This window comes from Bison bison, unplaced genomic scaffold (genome assembly GCF_000754665.1).
Source record: "Bison bison bison isolate TAMUID 2011002044 unplaced genomic scaffold, Bison_UMD1.0 scf7180017864270, whole genome shotgun sequence".
Lineage (NCBI taxonomy): Eukaryota > Metazoa > Chordata > Mammalia > Artiodactyla > Bovidae > Bison > Bison bison.
This window is the reverse complement of record NW_011494842.1, coordinates 3576481-3596406: the sequence shown is the minus strand read 5'-3', so window position 1 is coordinate 3596406 and position 19926 is coordinate 3576481. Positions and strand designations below refer to the sequence as shown.

The following is a 19926-nucleotide window of genomic DNA, read 5'->3' as shown; positions in this document are numbered from 1 at the left end:
GGCGGGGGGGCAACAAAAAGAGGCTAGCAAATGCTGGCAATGATGCTGGTAAAAGATATCCTATTAATAGGAATTGTAACTATTGATTTCATTCAGCTTCAAATTCCTTATCTTCTCATCCCACTTTATTTTGTTTCTCCATTTGTTTATTAGGAACTAAGCAATTTTTTTTCCCATGAGCTATTCTACTTACACCTTTGCAGTACAGTTCCTTACCTGGCAAGAATCTTCCGTTTTCAGAAACATCCTAAAAATACAGTTCTGCCAAGATGAAGTAGAATTTTCTTTAAGCACTTTGAAACCTATCTCATTTAAATATTCTATATATTTTTAGAATGGATGAACATATGATATATTCTGATTACTTGATTTTTAAGTTCATTAGTGATATGGATTTTTCAAATAACCACTTGTCAGTTATATAAAGACAAAAATCTAGCCATAATTTTCATATCTCATATAATTTATGATACAAATTTATGAGACATATCTCATGTATTGGAAAGCATCCAGAGTGAGCTTACATACATTTTCTTTCCAGTTTTACTGAGATAGAATTGATGTACAGTATCATGCAAGTTTAAGGTATACAGCATAATGTACTTACATCATGAAATAACGATCACAGTAAATTTAGTAAGCTTCCATCCTCTCATATAGACACAAATGTCACTTGAGAACTCTTAGGATTTACTCTCAACATCTTTCATATATAATATTATCATAGTCTTAGTTATATTTATCATGTTGTACCTTATATCCCTTATATTTGTTTATCTTATAACTTAAAGTTTGTATCTTTTGACAATCTTATCTAGTTTCTCCTCCCCTCCTCTCAGCCTACCTCCTGCCTCTGGTAACCACAAATCTGGTTTCTTTTTCTGTGAATTTGTTTTTGAGGCATAATTGGCCTAATCCACTATGTTAGTTGCTGGTACATAGCATGAAAGTGGAAGTGAAAGTCGCCCGGTCTTGTCCAACTCTTTGAGACCCCATGGACTCTACAGTCCATGGAATTCTCCAGGCTAGAATACTGGAGTGGGTAGTCTTTTCCTTCTCCAGGGGATCTTCCCAACCCAGGGATCAAACCCAGGTCTCCCACGTTGCAGTCGGATTCTTTACCAGCTGAGTCATACAAGGGAAGCCAAGAATACTGGAATGGGTAGCCTATCCCTTCTCCAGCTGATCTTCCCAATCCAGGAATTGAACCAGGGTCTCCTGCATCACAGGCGGATCTTTACCAATTGAGCTATTAGGGAATCCTTGATTTAATATTTCTATATGTTCAAAATAATCACCATGGTAAATCTAGTTACCATCTGTCACCATTCAAAGATGTTATATAGTTATTGGTTATTTTCCCCATACTGTACATTTCATATCTGTGACTCATTTGTTTTATAATTTAAAGTTTATACTTCTCAGTCTCCCTCATCCATGTTTCTCTTGCCCTCAACCTGCTCCTCTCTGGCAACCACCTGCTTGTTCTCTGTATCTATGACTCTGTTTCTATTTGGTTATGTTCATTTGTCTTCTTAGAGTCCACATGTAAGTGATGGCATAGAGTATTTGTCTTTATCTGTCTGATTTATTTCACTTAGCATAATGCCCTTATGGTCCATCTGTGTTATCACAAGTGGCGTTATTGCATTCTTTCTTACGGCCGAGTTAATATTCCACTGTTATTTGTACACCACACCCTCTTTATCCATTCATCTCCTGATGGGCATTTAGGTTGTTTCCATGTCTTGGCTATTATAAATAATGCTGCAAGGAACATAGGGATACATATGTCCTTTTGAGTTGTTCTTTTCGTAGTCTTTGGATGAATGGATAGGCCATGTGGTAGCTCTATTTTTAATTTTCTGGGAAACCGCCATACTATTTTCCATAGTGGTGTCATTAATTTAAATTCCCACCAGCTCTTCACAGGGTTTCCTTTTTCTTTGCATCCTCATGTTGTCTTTTTGATGATAGCCGTTCTAATAGCTGTCTGCTGGGTTTTGTAAATGTTTGGAATAGAATCTCACCAATGAAGATTTGTACCATAGCGGCTCAGACATAGCTATAGATAGAGTGTAGAGACAAGGAGAATTTGATACTAGCTTAACCCAATGATAATATTGTGGGGATTGTCAGAACTTTTAGCCAAGATTCAAAAAATGGGGTACAATTGCATTTCAAGAATGGAACTCTGCATCAGAGTGTTCTTTGCTTTTCACTATCGATGTATTAACCACACATCTGGAAACAAACTGAACTCTGCCAAGGGATGGTCACCATGTTCTGGAACCTCCTTAGGTATACACATTTTCCCTGACTCAAGCAGTGGGTTGAGGGCATATGGCCTGATGGCAAAGTACTGAACTAGAAGAGAACTCAGTTCTAGCTGTAGCTTTATCACTTATGGTGTGATCTTAAATAAATACCTTAATATCCATGATCTTCAGCATTTGTTGCTGTTGCCACTGATGTGAAAATACTATTTATCCAGCCCAACTAATTTTTGGGGAAAGATGATTCTTACTAACACCTTCCATGTTACAAATGTTATTATTCTGTTCAGTTCAGTCACTCAGTCATGTCCGTCTCTTTGTGACCCCATGGACTGAAGCACACCAGGCCTCCCTGTCCATCACCAACTCCTGGAGTTTAATCAAATTCATGTCCATTGAGTCGGTGATGCCATCCAACCATCTCATCCTCTGTCACCCGCTTCTCCTCCCGCCTTCAATCTTTCCCAGCATCAGGGTCTTTTCCAATGAGTCAGTTCTTTGCATCAGGTGGCCAAAGTATTGGAGTTTCAGCTTCAGCATTAGTCCTTCCAATGAATATTCAGGACAGAGTTTCTTTAGGATGGACTCGTTGGATCTCCTTGCAGTCCAAGGGACTCTCAAGAGTCTTCTCCAACACCACAGTTCAAAAGCATCAATTCTTTGGCACTCAGCTTTCTTTATAGTCCAACTCTCACATCCATGCATGACTAGTGGAAAAACCATAGCTTTGACTAGACAGACCTTTGTTGGCAAAGTAATGTCTCTGCTTTTTAACATGCTATCTAGGTTGGTCATCACTTTTCTTCCAAGGAGCAAGCATCTTTTAATTTCATGGCTGCAGTCACCATCAACAGTGATTTTGGAGCCCCACCCCCCCAAAAAAATGTCTGTCACTGTTTCCATTGTTTCTCCATCTATTTGCCATGAAGTGATGGGACCAGATGCCGTGATCTTATTTTTATGAATGTTGAGTTTTAAGCCAGCTTTTTCACTCTCCTCTTTCACTTTCATCAAGAGGCTCTTTAGTTCTTCTTTGCTTTTTTTCTATCTTTATTACCTGTGCCATTTAGGATAAGTTGTGGGACATACTTCATTTGAACAGCAGGCAGATGACTTTTAGGTGCCTTCTAGCTATTTCATGCAGGTGTACATACATAAAATAATTCCCAGAAAGAGAAGACCAATAACACAGTTGTACCATCAGTTCACATGCTCCAACCTACCTCCATCACAGACTCTAAACTGTAAATGAAAAGTGTCAAGAGAGATTTCTGCAAAAGTAGTTTCTTTAGAAACAGTGGAAACAGTGGCATACTTTATTTTCTTGGACTCTAAAATCACTCTGGATGGTGACTGCAGTCATGACATCAAAAGACACTTGCCCCTTGAAAGAAAAGCTATGACAAACCTAGACAGCATATTTAAAAGTAGAGATATTATTTTGCCTACAAAGGTCCATATAGTCAAAGCTATGGTTTTTCCAGTAGTCATGTACAGATGTGAGAATTGGACGATAAAAAAGGCTGAGCACTGAAAAACTGATGCCTTCAAACTGTGGTGTTGGAGAAGACTCTTCTTGAGAGTCCTTTGTATGGCAAGGAGGTCTAACCAGTCAATCCTAAAGGAATTCAACTCTGAATATTCATTGGAAGAACTGATGCTAAAGCTCTAATACTTTGGCCACCTGATGCGAAGAGCCAGCTCATTGGAAGGGGATGACAGAGGATGAGATGGTTGGATGGCATCACCGACTCAATGGACATGAGTTTGAGCAAACTCCGGGAAACAGCGAGGACAGGGAAGCTGACATGCTGCAGTCTGTGGAGTAGCAAACAGTTGGACTTGACTAAGCAACTGAACAACAGCAACACTTTCTTTAGAAAATCATAGAAATTCATAGGAATTCAAAATAAGAAGTGTAAATATTCAGTTAAAAACATTGGCTTATTTACTATTTGAAAATAACCATACTTGATGCTTCAGAGAAATAGCTTGAATAATTTAATAAATTTTATTGAGTTGTACTGTTAAACTGATGGGGATACAAAATGACTGAGGTATATTTTCCCCACTCTCCTCTAGCTTATTAGTCCCTTGAAAGTAGTAAGTGAGCAACAAGGCTGATGAAATAAATGCTGTGCTAAATGTATTAAAAACCGTAGATGGAGCATACATTAGGATGTTATTGATGCAGGCTCAGGGAATCAGCAGCAGCTTTGTGAAAGAGGCCTGCAGGTAAACTTGGCCTTGAGAGGGGAGTTGGATTTTGATAAAGAGAAGGTGGGGATTTTAGACAGAAGGAATCGCAGGAGACATAGAAGATGCAGTGAGTCCTGAAATGAAGACAGACTCCGCATGCCACTGTAAAGAGTTTACATTTGATTTTATAAATTACGTATTCTTAAATAGTCTGACTTATGGGTGGAAATCTGTAGAATTTGGAGGCCAGAAGCTCTCTCCTGACAACCAGCAGCCTGTAACGGTTTCCACGTAGCTGTGTCATGGATGGTTGACAATCCACAGACCCAAAGCCGACCTAACCCTAACCCTTTCCAACCTCCCATCTGCCCGTGTCTGTCACTGACGACATCAGCCACTCAGTCATTCAATCCAGAAATCTGCAAGTTGTCCAGAAGTATTTTCTCCTCGTGTACCCCACTATCCAGTTAATGGGGGGTGCCAGCAGGACAGGGAACCCCAGAAGGGAAGTTTATTTTCTGTTTTTCCCCCTTTCTCTCTCCCCCTTAAGTGACAGACTTGGGTTTCTATAGTCTGTTTACTTAACCATGCCCACACTTCTGTAAATAGTCTTTTCTTTAATTTCTCAACATTGAAAACTCTTAGGGAAATGTTTTCTTGACAGACGTTGATATGATCCCTGTTGCCAATCAGATTCTGAACCTTTACCTCAGACGTCCAGGTGGTCCTTCTATGTTCAGACTACATTCTTCACACTACTTTTTGGAAAACTATCTTTTCTAAAAACATGTTATTATGACAGTTTGTATAGTAGGAGAGCATTCCTTAATGACAAACATATAACATGCACATTACGTAAATAACATCTCAGTTTCTAAAAGTGTGCAGGAAAGTGAAAGTGAAAGTGAAGTCGCTCAGTCATGTCTGACTCTTTGCAACCCTGTGGACTGTAGCCTACCAGGCTCCTCAGTCCATGGGATTCTCTAGGCAAGAATACTGGAGTGGGTTGCCATTTAACAGGATAAAAGAAAAAATACCATTGTCCCTGGCATAATTGTGAAATTATTGCAAGTTTCCCTTTTTTAGTCTGTTTTTTTAAAACAATCATTCTTCCCCTGGAGGTTGAAAGAGACAGATCATCTCTCTCTCATTCTCTTTCTCACCCTGTGTGTGTGTGTATAATTATGAAGCACACTTGATAAATTTTTTCATGACATGAGAATATTGCTGTCTACTTGTTTGTTTACTTTCTGATCCAGACACTAGAATTGAAAGAAATTCTCCTAAATTTTACTTAGGAAGTTTGAGTTCAATGTGAAAAAAAGGCAATCTAATATTAAGTCTAAAAAGCCATGAGATTATCTTTTACCTGAATAATTAGCCCCTCTGAGAAAGAGGGGCTAGGGATCTTTTCTGATACTCATGAAACTTTCATTTCTTTAATTTTATTTTGAAACCAAATATGTCATTGACAGTGTTCTTTCTTATCAGATAGTTAAATTCACTGCACACCCTTTTCTACCCTCCTCCCAGAGGACAGATTCCTTTGGTTCTCTTCTTATCAGTCGGGAGGCTTTCTGTTGCCTTTGATCAGCTCAATAATAAAAGCTGAAGGTTAGATTTCTTATTGAACTGCTTTACATTTTAATGATTTGGATATTTTTTTCTTCCCCTATGATTATCTGAACTTTTTAATGCTTATCCAGTGTACTTTTCTTTTGCCATTTGATCTGTTTTCAGAAATAAAGTCTCAAGAAACCTAAATTCACAGGCATAGTTAACTTTTGTTCAAAAATATTTCACTGGCCCAGATTGAAACTCCACATTCAATTTTGTTAGAATGGAAGTACTTTTAAAATATTATTTGTGTCCTAAAAGATGAAATTATTTGACCTTTGGAAATATTTGAAGTTTAAATGGCTTTCAAATGTTATTTGACAAATTTGGTATAGTAACCAAATTTAATGTATTCAAGAGAATTTTTGTATAGTTTTTTTCCTCATCTCATTCTATTCCTATTCTTTAATCATTAGCTCCCATTTTGCCAATATTTACAGCTATGAGAGCTGCTCGAGGATATATTTATATAAAATATTTTATTTTTCAAGTAACATATTTATGTAGAATATTAATCAAAGATAATACGTAAAGACATGGATCTTCCTTAATTTTATGGCTAAAATAATTTGGTTTAACTTAATGAAAGTGGCTGGAATAAATGTGGCTATCTCAGCTTTTGATAAAGGCAGTTTTATTTTAATAAAACCTCAATGTTCAGATGTAATATAGCTAATAAACAGATTTTCAACCTAGAATTAGGGCAAGACCCTTTTTATGACCTACTGAAGGAAAATAAATTACACTTTAGAATTTTCCTAGTAAAGAAAGTAAGGATTTTCACAATGAGATTTTAATCATATTAATGAAGACTTCGAAATGCTAATAAAATAGGAAACTTGTGTCTTGTTTCTGTAGCCCAACTGATAAACATTCACTGCTTTGTATCTAAATATTGTTTATCTATATAGAATGAGTATCATTAGGTGTTCAGAATACTTAAGAAACTTGGAGTGTGTCGCAGACAAATTATTCAGGAAATATTCTAAGTAATGTGGCTAATTGTTTTCAATCAAGGTTGATGATACCCTGAAAATTAGTTATTCCCCATCTCTTAGCTTTTAGAATGACTGTTCCCTACCATCAAAGGTATGCTGTCTCTCAATTTTCAGGCATCAAAGTGAAAAATAATACATGGTTCTGAGAAGCAAGTGGTAAAAAAAAAATTATCCAAGAGAGAAAAGAGAGCAGTAGAGTTAAATAAACAGGGGATTAAGTTCATATAACTTGACTACAGGGTAAAGACACAGGAAGACTTACACTGGATACAAAAATGCTACAGCAATAGTTCATGACTTTTATGTAAAACTCCTTCATATTCAAATTTCTTATTCAAATAGAAATTATTGGATAAATAGGACCTGTGGTATTTTTGGCACACTATGTGATTGATTTCTTTTTTATGTCAAGTTAATTAATTGTTGATATTCAAGAGACACAATTATTGCTCAAGTAAAGAATGCGGTCTAGGGAGGAGCTTTTAGGTCAGTGATCCCAGGGTGGCTTGGATGGGGCACATAGACGCTCACAGACCCTCCCTGAGCATCTTTTCTCCTAAGCCAAGCGCGGGCTCCAGTAGCCGTGTCTCATGGCCTTAGCTGTTCCAAGGCATGTGGAATCTTCCTGGACCAGGGATCAAACCTGTGTCCCCTGCATTGGCAGGTGGATTCTTTTTCTTTTTTAAATTTTTTTTTTTAATTGAAGGATAATTGCTTTACAGAATTTTGTTTTTTTCTGTCAAACCTCAACATGAATCAGCCATAGATATACATATGAAAGTGAAAGTGAAGTTGCTCAGTCGTGTCTGACTCTTTGCGACCCCATGGACTGTAGCCCACCAGGCTCCTCTGTCCATGGAATTTTTCAGGCAAGAATACTGGAGTGGGTTGTCATTTCCTTCTCCAGGGGATCTTCCTGACCCAGGGATTGAACCCAGGTCTCCCACATTATAAGCAGATGTTTTACCATCTGAGCCACCAGGGAAGTCCTGTATATACATATACCCACTCCCTTTTGAAACTTCCTCCCATCTCTCTCCCAATCTCAACCCTCTAAGTTGATACAGAGCCCCTGTTTGAGTTTGCTGAGCCAAACAGCAAATTCTCATTGGCTATCTATTTTACATATGGTAATGTAAGTTCCTATGTTACTCTTTCCATAAACAAAGGAATATTATTCAGCCATATAAAGGAATGCATTTGACTCAGTTCTGATGAGGTGGATGAACCTAGAACCTATTATACAGAATGAAGTGAGTCAGAAAGAGAAAGATAAATATCATATTCTAACATATATATATATGGAATCTAGAAGAATGGTACTGAAGAACAGATTTATGGGACAGCAGTGGAAAAGCAGACATAGAGAATGGACTTAAGAACATGGGGAGAGGCGGGCAGGTGGATTCCTAACCACTGGGTCACCAGAGAAGTCCCTAAACTTCACATTGATGACAAGGCTCCACCCACCTGTCAACTCTTTGAGGAGGCTGGTGTCCATCTGCGACTGCACATCTTTGGATGCTCACTCCCACAAAGGTAGAAGTGTCCCTTCCAAAGAGCAAGATGGCGGAGGAGCAGGTGGACATGAAGTACATCTCTTTCCACAGATACATCAGGAATACAACGTCAGACACAGAGTGTGTGCAGAACACCAGCTGAGAGTGGACAGGAGTGCCTGACCAGAGGAAAAGAATGTATACTACCACGCAAAACTTGAGATCAAGTGCTGAGCCTTTGGAGAGGGAGCACTGACTCCAAGACTGTAGACTACCAGAGAACTAACCCTAGGGAGTATCAGATAGTGAGAACTCACACAGAGGAAACCACTGGAACACAAGACTCGGCATCTCCCAACCACCAGTAGCACCCTGTGCAGGACGCCTCATCTAAATAACAAACAAAACAAACTACAAACCTGATCATCAGCAGACAGGACCACCACCTCACTCAGCCTTGCCCATCAGAGGAAAAACAAACAAACACTCAGCTCAAATCTCACTCTGTATGAAGCTTATACAAACCACTGGACCAACCTTAGGAGGGCAGAAACCAAAAGGAAGAAAGAATTCAACCTTGAAGCAGAGAAAATAAGACCTCAAGCACAATAAGTTTAAAAAAAAAAAAATGAAAAGGCAGAGAAATACTACACAAATGAAGGAACAAACTAGAAACACAGAAGTCCAAATCAACGAAGAGGAAGTAGGTAAACTATCTAAAAAAGAATTCAGAAGGATAATAGTAAAGATGATCAAAAAACCTTGAAAACAAAATGGAGGAAATGCAAGAATCAATTAACAAAGACCTAGCAATAAAAAATAAACATACAGAGACAAACAACACAATTAATGAAATTAAGCAGAAAAATGAATCAGTGAGCTGGAAGATAAAATGATGGAAATAAAGTAAAAGAATGAAAAGAGCTGAGGATAGTCCTAGAGACCTCTGGGACAATATCAAACACACCAACATTCAAGCTATAGGGGTCCCAGAAGACGAAGAGAAAAAGAAAGGGTATGAGAAAGTTTTTGAAGAGATTATAGTTGAAAATTTCCCCAACATGGAAAAGGAAATAGGCAATCAAGTCCAAGAGGCACAGAGTCCCATACAGGAAAAACCCAAGAAGAAACATGGCAAGACTCATACTAATCAAACTAACAAAGACTAAACACGAAGAAAGAATATCAAAAGCATCAATTCTTTGACCCTCAGCTTTCTTTACGGTCCAACTTTCACATGACTTTTACATGACTATTGGAAAAACCAGAGCTTTGACTATACAGACATTTGCCAGCAAAGTAATGTCTCTGCTTTTTAGTATGCTGTCTAGGTTGGTCATAGCTTTTCTTCCAAAGAGCAAGTGTCTTTTAATTTTATGGCTGCAGGCACCATCTGCAGTGATTTTGGAGCACAAGAAAATAAAGTCTGTCACTGTTTCTATTGTTTTCCCATCTATTTGCCTTGAAGTGATGGGACCAGATGCCATGATCTTTGTTTTCCGAATGTTGAATTTCAAGCCAGCTTTTTCACTCTCTTCTTTCACTTTCATTTTTCATTTTCATCACTTCTTTATAATGGTGGTGTCATCTGCATATCTGAGGTCATCGATATTTCTCTTGGCGATCTTCTTGACAGACACCCCTTTATATTGCAAAATTTTAAATAAGATAACAGCTATTCCAGCCAATGGATAATTATGTTACAACCAAAGGAGGGATCCTAAAAGCCTCCGGAAAACAAGTTACTTTTGTCAGTGTACCTAGATCTAGATCCTGACCCGTTGGTTTGGCAGGCCATGCCCAGGACCCTTGTCGGGCCAGTTTTCAGGAGAAGACACTTTTCAGAAAATGCTAGAAAGACAAGAACTTGTAAGAGGGCCGAATTGTGAAATCAGTAAAATGACTATGACTCTTCTTGCTGTTTCTTGTAAGCCTGCTCAGGATTTCAAAATCTGAATTTTGAAAGATACAAACATTTAGTCCCTAACACTGGTGTATAAATACTTTCAATCACATAACACAACACAGAAGCAGAGGGGAATGATTTATGCAACCCTTCTGAGTTGTCAAACATGTACTAGTTCTACAAAAGTATGTTGTACCTATAACAGAGCCTAGACATTCCCATTTAAGATTTCTGTTGACTTTTACTACAGTGCCCAGGTGTTTTTTGTTTTTTTGTTTGTTTTTACTATCACCAGGTCATGGTCAGTAAGGTTTTAAAAAGCTAAGTACAATGTATGTTTTAATCCAATTGCTGAGTAATTAGGCGTAAGTGAATAGTTATTGAAACACAGCATTTTAGAACTTGATACACACACCATCTTCTGTGGATAATTTAATATATAGAGAAGGAAACGGTAACCCACTACAGTATTCTTGACTGGAGAATCCTGTGGACAGGGGAGCCTGGTGGGCTGCTGTCCATGGGGTCGCACAGAGTCGGACACAACTGAAGCAACTTAGCACACGTGCATGCATGTATGTGTTGGAGAAGGAAATGGCAACCCACTCCAGTGTTCTTGCCTGGAGAATCCCGGGGACAGAGGAGCCTGATGGGCTGCTGTCTATGGGGTCACACAGAATCGGACACGACTGACGCGACTTAACAGCAGCAGCAGCAGTAGAAGTCAGTGAGACTCAGAATCATTTCAGTGACTTTCCAAAGATTATGAAATTCATAGCAGACCAAATCAGCTGATATCAATTTAAATGTTAGTAAACTTATATGTGTGCAAAAATTATTGTATTCATAATGAATGTGAAGTCAAGTGGGCCTTAGGAAGCATCACTATGAACAAAGCTAGTGGAGGTGATGGGATTCCAGCTGAACTATTATAAATCCTAAAAGATAATGCTATTAAAGTGTTGCACTCAATATGCCAGCAAATTTGGAAAACTCAGCAGTGGCCACAGGACTGGAAAAGGTCAGTTTTTATTCCAATCTCAAAGAAGGATAATGCCAACAAATGTTTAAACTACTGCACAATTCATTTCACATGCTAGCAAGGCAATGCTCAAAATCCTTGAAGCTAGGCTTCAACAGTACGGGAACCAAGAAATTTCAGATGTACAAGCTGGATTTAGAAAAGGCAGAAAAACCAGAGATCAAATTGCCAACATCCGTTGAATCATAGAAAAAGCAAGAGAATTATAGAAAAAAACATCTACTTCTGCTTCGTTGACTATGCTAAATCCTTTGACTGTGTGGTCACAACAAACTGTGGAATATCCTTAGAAACGGGAATACCAGACCACCTAACTGCCTCCTGCAAAACCTGTATGTAGGTCAAAAAAAAAAAACAAAAACAGAACCAGACATGGGGAAATAGATTGGTTCAAAATTCTGAAAAGAGTGTGTCAAGGCTGTATATTGTCACCCTGCTTATTTAACTTATATGCAGAGTATACATCATGTGAAATGCCAGGCTGGATGAATCACAAGCTGGAATCCAAACTGCCAGTAGAAATATCAACAACCTCAGATATGCAGATGATACCACTGTAACAACAGAAAGTGAAGAGGAACTAAAGAGCCTCTTGATGAAGGTGAAAAGAAGAGAGTGAAAAAGCTGGCTTAAACTGAACATTCAAAAAACTAAGATCATGGCATCCTGTCCCATCACTTCATGGCTAATAGATGGGAAAACAATGGAAACAGTGACAGACTTTATTTTCTTGGACTCCAAGATCACTGTGGATGGAGACTGCAGCCAGGAAAGTAAAAGTTGCTTGCTACTTGGAAAAAAAGCTTTGACAAATATAGACAGTATTAAAAAGCAGAGACATCATTTTGCTGACAAAGGTCTATATATAGTCAAAGCTATGGTTTTTCCATTAGTCATGAATGATGTGAGAGTGGACCTTGAAGAAGCCTGAATTCCAAAGAATTGATGCTTTTGAATTGCTGTGCTGGAGAAGACTCTTGAGAGTCCCCTGGACTGCAAGGAGATCCAGCCAGTCCATCTTAAAGGAGATCAGTCCTGAGTGTTCATTGGAAGGACTGATGTTGAAGCTGAAACTCCAATACTTTGGCCACCTGATGGGAAGAGCTGACTAATTGGGAAAGACCCAGATGCTGGGAAAGAATGAAGACAGGAGGAGAAAGGGACGACAGAGGATGAGATGGTTGGATGGCATCACCGACTCAATGGACAAGAGTTTGAGCAAGCTCTGGGAAATAGTGAAGGACGTGGAAGCCTGGCAGGCTGCAGTCCACGGGGTCACAAAGAGGCGGACATGACTGAACTACCGAACAACGAATGTAAAGCTGAAACTTATCCAGTGCATACACTATATTATATGCGAAATTTCACACAAAATGCATACTTTCACTTAGGCTGCAGTAGGATAAGGACCAAAATCACCTATTTTTAATATCAGCCTCTTATTTCTAAAATTCATTGCTTTTAACAGGCATTACAGATTTACAAGGAGAAGGCAATGACATCCCACTCCAGTACTCTTGCCTGGAAAATCCCATGGACGGTGGAGCCTGGTAGGCTGCAGTCCATGGGGTCACTAAGAGTCAGGCACAACTGAGCAACTTCACTTTCACTTTTCACTTTCCTGCATTGGAGAAGGAAATGGCAACCCACTCCAGTGTTCTTGCCTGGAGAATCCCAGGGACGGGGGAGCCTGGTGGGCTGCCATCTATGGGGTCGCACAGAGTCGGACACGACTGAAGCGACTTAGCAGCAGCAGCACAGATTTACAAATATATATTTCTTAAGTGATCATTTAACTTAATTTCTATTAGTCGGTTTTAAGGTTTTCCAGCTGTGTTGGTTTTTATTACAAATTTAGTTATTAAAGTGTTCTTTATTATTATTATTATTAATTTGTTTTTTAGCTTTTCTCCTGTTGGAAGAAAGTAAATCCTCTTCCTGTATATATGTAGGAAATTACCAAGAAAGTCTGAATACTTTCAAATGGTGCTTAGTATTTTGAAGCATAAAAGGTATAATATTCACTTTTTCAATTTTTGAAGGTGATGCTGACAGTTCTGTAACTACAGAATATTAACCCAAAGTATACTTACATTTCATTAAGTATCTGTGTCATATAAAGGCATATACTATTTTGTGTGGATATTTTATTTTTCAGGATTTATATTCCTATCAAGATCACATCTAAACGTATATCAGATTTGCAAGACCCTTCATAGGAGCTATACAGTTAAATTCTAAGTAAATTTGCTCCATATTCATAAAGCGGATAATTTTTGTGCTTATATTTAGGTTAATCCAATAAACATTTATTAAAATATTACTGTGATCATCATTCTGATCTTTGCCTCTATGCCTGTAATGCTAGTCTTCCAGTTGTATGGCTAAAAATTATCTTCATTGATTTTTTAAGGCTTATTCACGAAGCCCCCCAGTAGTGTATGCCATTCTACTTTGTACTCACCCCTAACATTCTTGTAGAAATAGAACATTTTTTTCCTTTCTCTGAATTATTTTTAGAGTGTATTACATAACAACTCATTATTTCCTTCTCTAAATGAATTAAATTGTATCATGAAGTTACCATAAATATTTTGTCACTATTTATATTATTTTAATTAATTGTGTCTAGGTCCCTTCAGGAAAATTTACTAATCTGAGATAAATAAGTGTAAACTCATATCCTTGAATCAAGTTCTTTGAAACTACTAAAAGATGTAAGATATCTCTCAAATCTTAAAAGTGACACAGAATACCTTCCTAAAAGTTTTCCAAGTCTCATGTTGCTGAGGAATGCATTTGCTTGTTTACATTTCCAATTTATCAAAAAAGAATAAAAGTAACTAACGAAGAGGCAAGAGAAGTTTAAAAATATGTTACATGGCAGTTTAATGAATCCCATTTAATGTAAATGACTTCTGTGTTGACTTATAAAATTAATTAATGTACCCTTTGATAAACCTTGTACTAATCAAGTGTATCATTTTTATTTCATTCAGTTCAGTTCAGGTCAGTCGCTCAGTCATGTCCGACTCTTTGCAACCCCATGAATCGCAGCACGCCAGGCCTCCCTGTCCATCACCAACTCCCGGAGTTCACTGAGACTCACGTCCATCCAGTCAGTGATGCCATCCAGCTATCTCATCCTCTGTCGTCCCCTTCTCCTCCTGCCCCCAATCTCTCCCAGCATCAGAGTCTTTTCCAATGAGTCAACTCTTCGCATGAGGTGGCCAAAGTATTGGAGTTCCAGCTTTAGCATCATTCCTTCCAAAGAAATCCCAGGGCTGATCTCCTTCAGAATGGACTGGTTATTTCTACAGCACAGTGTGATTTAGCTAACTAGCTTGGAATGTAATACCTTCATATCAGATTTGGCATAGCTCATTTCTAATTATCATTCCTTTCCATGAATGTAACCCACCATTTAAAAAGGTGGCTACATTTTATATTTTATTTTGCCTTTCTTGGCACAGCTGAAATTCTCTGTAGACTTCATATAATTTTTCTAGGTATCTATTGAGGGTACTGGGAACCAGAAATCCTGATAAGGTACCTGGCTCTGCTACCATCAGATAAACTTGTCAGAAATGTGTAATCTGGTCTCGCGGATCCTGATGTATTGTGTTATCTGTCATGCAAGAGAGACTGGCATTTGTTCTATCTTATATGTGCTAGAATCATCCATTGGCTGAATGGCTTCAATTACTTTTAACAAACAAAACCCTCATTTATCTGTCATACATTTGTGTTTGTTTCCAAAGTCTGAAGTAATTTGTTACATGATTTTTTCTGGCAAATTATAAATAAATTCTTTAGATATGCTGGTCATTTTTTTAAAAATGCCATATAGCATGATACTATTTTTCTATTTTAAAAAATCCCATTTTAGTTAAAAAAAATGAGTGCTAGTCTGCTCCAGACATGGTTTTTAAAGTTATTTTGTAAAATAAGTTTGTAAAATGGATACTTTCATTTCTTTATGTCAATGTCCATATACCATCACATCACTCATTACTGCATCATAAACACATTAATAATTGTGGATGTGACTGAAGGTTTTTCACATGTTTGATTTTCTTTTGTTTCTCTTTTTTTTAATTTTATTTTATTTTTAAACTTTACATAATTGTATTAGTATTCTAAAGAGCATGTAGAAGACACAGATGAGGCTGTTCTTACTAGCTTCTCCCTTCTGGCACCTCATCTCAATTATAAATAAGGAAAGGGTCATGGGAGGCCATGAGAATGATTGAAATTATTCTTCCTAAAGAAAATCTGATTGAAGTATGTTTTATTGATAGTTTAAAGAATGTCATCTTGTCTTGTTTGAACATGGTCCAGTGTTTTGTTCTAGCATCTTATTGGATTAAACCAGTTATTATCCATGACCTCTTCATCTATGTACTTCCAGTGTATCCAGCACATTATCTTAGTGGTTGCTGCCATGTGCCTATTGCCAGGGCATTTCTTTTCCTTCTTGTTTCTTGACCATTTTTGTTCCTTGGTGTCTGTAAATCTTTTCAGCAGTTCTGGTGGCAATTTCAGTATGTGTGTAAAGGATCCTTCTAAAGACCAATTCCTTTTCCTGCTCTCCTCCCATCATCTTGTCCTACATGCATCTCAGCCCTGACTCCCAATCAAGTCCTTGATAGCATCACAGTCTGTAACTGCAGATCCTGTAGGACCTAATTCATCCTCCTCTGACCAACATTCCTGCTTGTATTTCTGGCACCTGGTACCTCTGGAACCTGCTAATATCCAATGTCCACTTATTCACTTATCTATCTTTGTGCTGTGGAAAACAGCATATAAAACACTCATGTACCATCAACTGGCTTTCACTTTTCATCACCATTTGTGGTTCACCTTTTATAATGTGAATTAAATACAAGGCAACAGTTTTATCTATACTATATTAATGTGTATATTTAAAAGAAATGATATATATTACCTTTTATGATTATATTGCTGTTATTATAAAAAATTAATGGCAATTCCTTAATATTTAACTATCGTTTAGCCCCAGCGAGACCTCCCATTCACTGATCCTACCCCTGTTTCCCTGCCTCTCATATCTGTGACACCATCTCTCCTCTCTTATCGAGTTTAGATCCCAGAGTCAATCATCTTAGCTATTGCACATTATATGTATGTGCGTCTTAGTCACTCAGTCATGTCCAACTCTTTGCAACCCCATGGACTGCAGCCCATGAGGCTCTTCTGTCCATGGTATTTTCCAGGCAAGGATGCTGGAGTGGGTTGCCATTTCCTTCTCCAGGGGATCTTCCCGACCCAGGGATCGAACCTGGGTCTCCTGCACTGCAGGCAGATTCGTTACCATCTGAGCTACAAGGGAAAACCCCTACATTACACATCTTCTATCTCGTTCATCATTAATTTTCACTCTTCACTGGAGCATTTCAGTTGACTGCCTGCTGCATGACTGCTCCCCTCTTCACAACCACATTGACTGGTCTCATTTTAAATTTATGACTTGATGGGTTCTTAATGCTGCCCTGCAGTTACGCTGTCTTCATGACCTATTGCCTTTTCTATCATCTTAGATGACCACTTGATGCCCCTTTCCTCATACCGCTTACATGTCTTCCATAACCCAAGGTCTTCCCATCTCACAAAGAAAATGGCAGGATTCAGAGAACATCATACCCCCCACCACCACAAGCACCACACCTGCCCTCCCACCACCACCTTCTACCTGGCTTCTGCCTTGGTAGTACAGTGATCTTTTACTGGCCTTTGTTCCCTGTACTTTGATTATTTTACCCCTATAGCCTATATTTTGTTGCCTACTCTAAGACTTTCCTCCAGAAACCCCCAATTCCCCATACCACCTCCAACTATCTCTTGCATCATTAATTTTCACTCTTCACTGGAGCATTTCATTAGCACACAGACTTGCTGTTACTTCTCTCACCTTAAAATAAAAAATACAACTTCCATTGACCCAGCTTAACCCACTACTACCGCTCCATTTTTCTGCTTCTTACCATAGCCAGATTACTCAAAGAGTTACCTGTACGTGCTGTTTCCAGTGTCTGTCCACTCAAGCTCTCTTAAAACCCTCCCTAGAAAGCTTTTGATCTCACTGTTCCACTAAAACTACACTGTGAAGTCATCAATAACCTGTATATTACTAAATCCGATGAATGCTTAATCCCCGTGTTACTTGGCCTCGCGGCATGATAGCACACCCTTGAGGACACTCTTCTTGTTAACACCTTGTCTTGACGTGCCTCTCAGGATGCCCGCTTTTCTTAGCCTTCCTTTGCTGCCCTACCCTTGTACTAGACCACCTAACTTACTCGTCTCCCTTGTTGACTTGGATTTAATCATCATCTCTACCCCATGACACCCAGCTGACAGTTCTGCCCTAGACCTCCCTACGCAGCATTCCCCTTGAATATCCAGGTCCCTTGACTTTTTAATCTTTTACCTAAAAGTTACTCCAGCTGTACCCTCCCCTTGTCAGTTGATGACAACTTGGTCCCTGAGGTTAAAGAGCCCCAAAATCTTAGAGTCGTGCTCTTTTCCCCTCTTTCTCTCTCATCCCACATTCAGCCCATACAGAAGTCCTTGCAGCTCAAAGCACCCCGTGTTGATGTTTCTGCTCATCACTGGAGGTGGCTGCTCCCAGTACCGTTCTAGTCCGGGCCACCGTAACCTCCCACTGGAATTGCTCTGGTGGTTCTAACTGGCCTCCCTGTTTCCATCCTGCCTCCCAGCCTTACCATCTCTTCTTAACACAGAGGCCAGAACAATCTTTTTCAAACATAAATGAGACCATATTATTGCCTCAATAAAAACTTTCAACAGCTGACATTTTATTTAGGAAAAAACACGGAAAGCTTTGTAACATCTTCAAGGCTTTCTTATAAGTTTTTCCATTTCTTGTTTTATTTACCACCCTTGCTGTTCCTTAAACCTGAGGTAGGACCTTTGCACTGTGGGGTCCCCCTGCCTGAGATACAATCTGTCAGGATATCCACCTGAAGGGCTTTTTCACAGGACATTCTCTCAGAGATGCCACAGACCCCCAATTCTCCATTTCCAGGAACTCGTGACCCTCCTCATCCTGCTCTAATTTTTCCCCAGTAAACATTATCTTACAGTTTATCACATAATTTCCCTCTTTGATGCATTGTTTATGGCCTCTTTCCCCACTTTGTAAGCTTCGCAAAGGGCAGGGATTCTGTCCTTCGCATCTGGCATGTAGTGGGTGGTCAGTTGAATGACTTCCACTTCTTTCAGCGTCATTTCATTCCCCTTGCTTCTCAGAATCAGTAATGGCTCTGTTTTCAACAGTTAACTTGGACTCTCTCCATTTCACAGGCCTGCTCCTTTAGGATATTTCTCTCTGCGTTTACCTTTTAATCATCTGTTTTTGTTTTTTTTTTTTTTTTTTTTTCACTTGTTCTGTCTGCGCTGCTAATTTTAGGCATATGTATTTAATTTTCTGGTCTTCAATTCTCCTTATACCTTTCTTATCTTTGGCCCTTTCTCAGCTACATTTTTATTTCTAGAAGATTTTTTTTTTTCTGTCCCCGTTCACCAAGACTTTTATTCCTAACGACTAGTTCCAGAATTCTTGCTTTCCCCTGGAAATATTTCCCATGAGAAACATTAGCACTAATTTCCACCCTTCACCTAACTGCCCCCTCCATCCACCCTGCAGACAACCTTGAGCACCACGATTCACATCTGCCCTTCACTCAACATTCCACTGAAATGCAGATTCCCTTTGACTTAAAGCTAGTATGAAATTATTTAATGGGATAAATCTATATATAGTTTATTTTCAATATATATTTGGCTATTTTCTATTTTATCCACTTTTTTCTGAAAGCAAGCACTTTCTTGGTCTTAGGTATCTAACATTGTTTCCTATTCGTATCTTTAACAGGTCATTGCCTTAGCGATGGATATATTTACAGACGTGGACATTTTCAAAGAAATCGTGGAGGCATCAACTCGAGGAATATCTGTGTACATTCTGCTTGATGAGTCCAAGTTTAGTCATTTCCTGAGTATGACCGAGAAACAGGGCTGTCAAGTTCAGCGTCTCAGAGTAAGAATTCTGTACTTTCTTTTCTTCAGGTGCTCTATCTCAGTCAAATGAACGGCACAGTGAGCTATGTCACTCCAGATGTACACCGTATATTTAAGGTGGGGACCACAGAAGGGTCCCCTTGTCCTTTTCAGATTACGACTTCATCATCTTCATGATGGTTTTATAGGATGGTTTTCTTGATGGTGGGGCACTGAAGCTCCTGAGCTAACTTTGCTGTCAGTCATAATTAATGTTTCAGTTTCACGTGGGCAACCATGAAACAACTGACTTGAGTGATTCTTTCATTCAGCAGATGTGTCT

General features: G+C 38.8%; 1 protein-coding gene across 3 annotated transcripts in view; it reads left to right on the top strand.

Annotated features, from left to right (window-relative positions):
- Nucleotides 1-19926, top strand: part of FAM83B (family with sequence similarity 83, member B) — a 96427-nt gene that overhangs the window by 68944 nt on the left and 7557 nt on the right. For all 3 annotated transcript variants that reach the window (XM_010848544.1, XM_010848543.1, XM_010848545.1), the window contains one exon: nt 19459-19623. In XM_010848544.1, coding sequence (XP_010846846.1) covers nt 19459-19623 — 165 coding nt within the window. The remainder of the gene's footprint in view (nt 1-19458; nt 19624-19926) is intronic.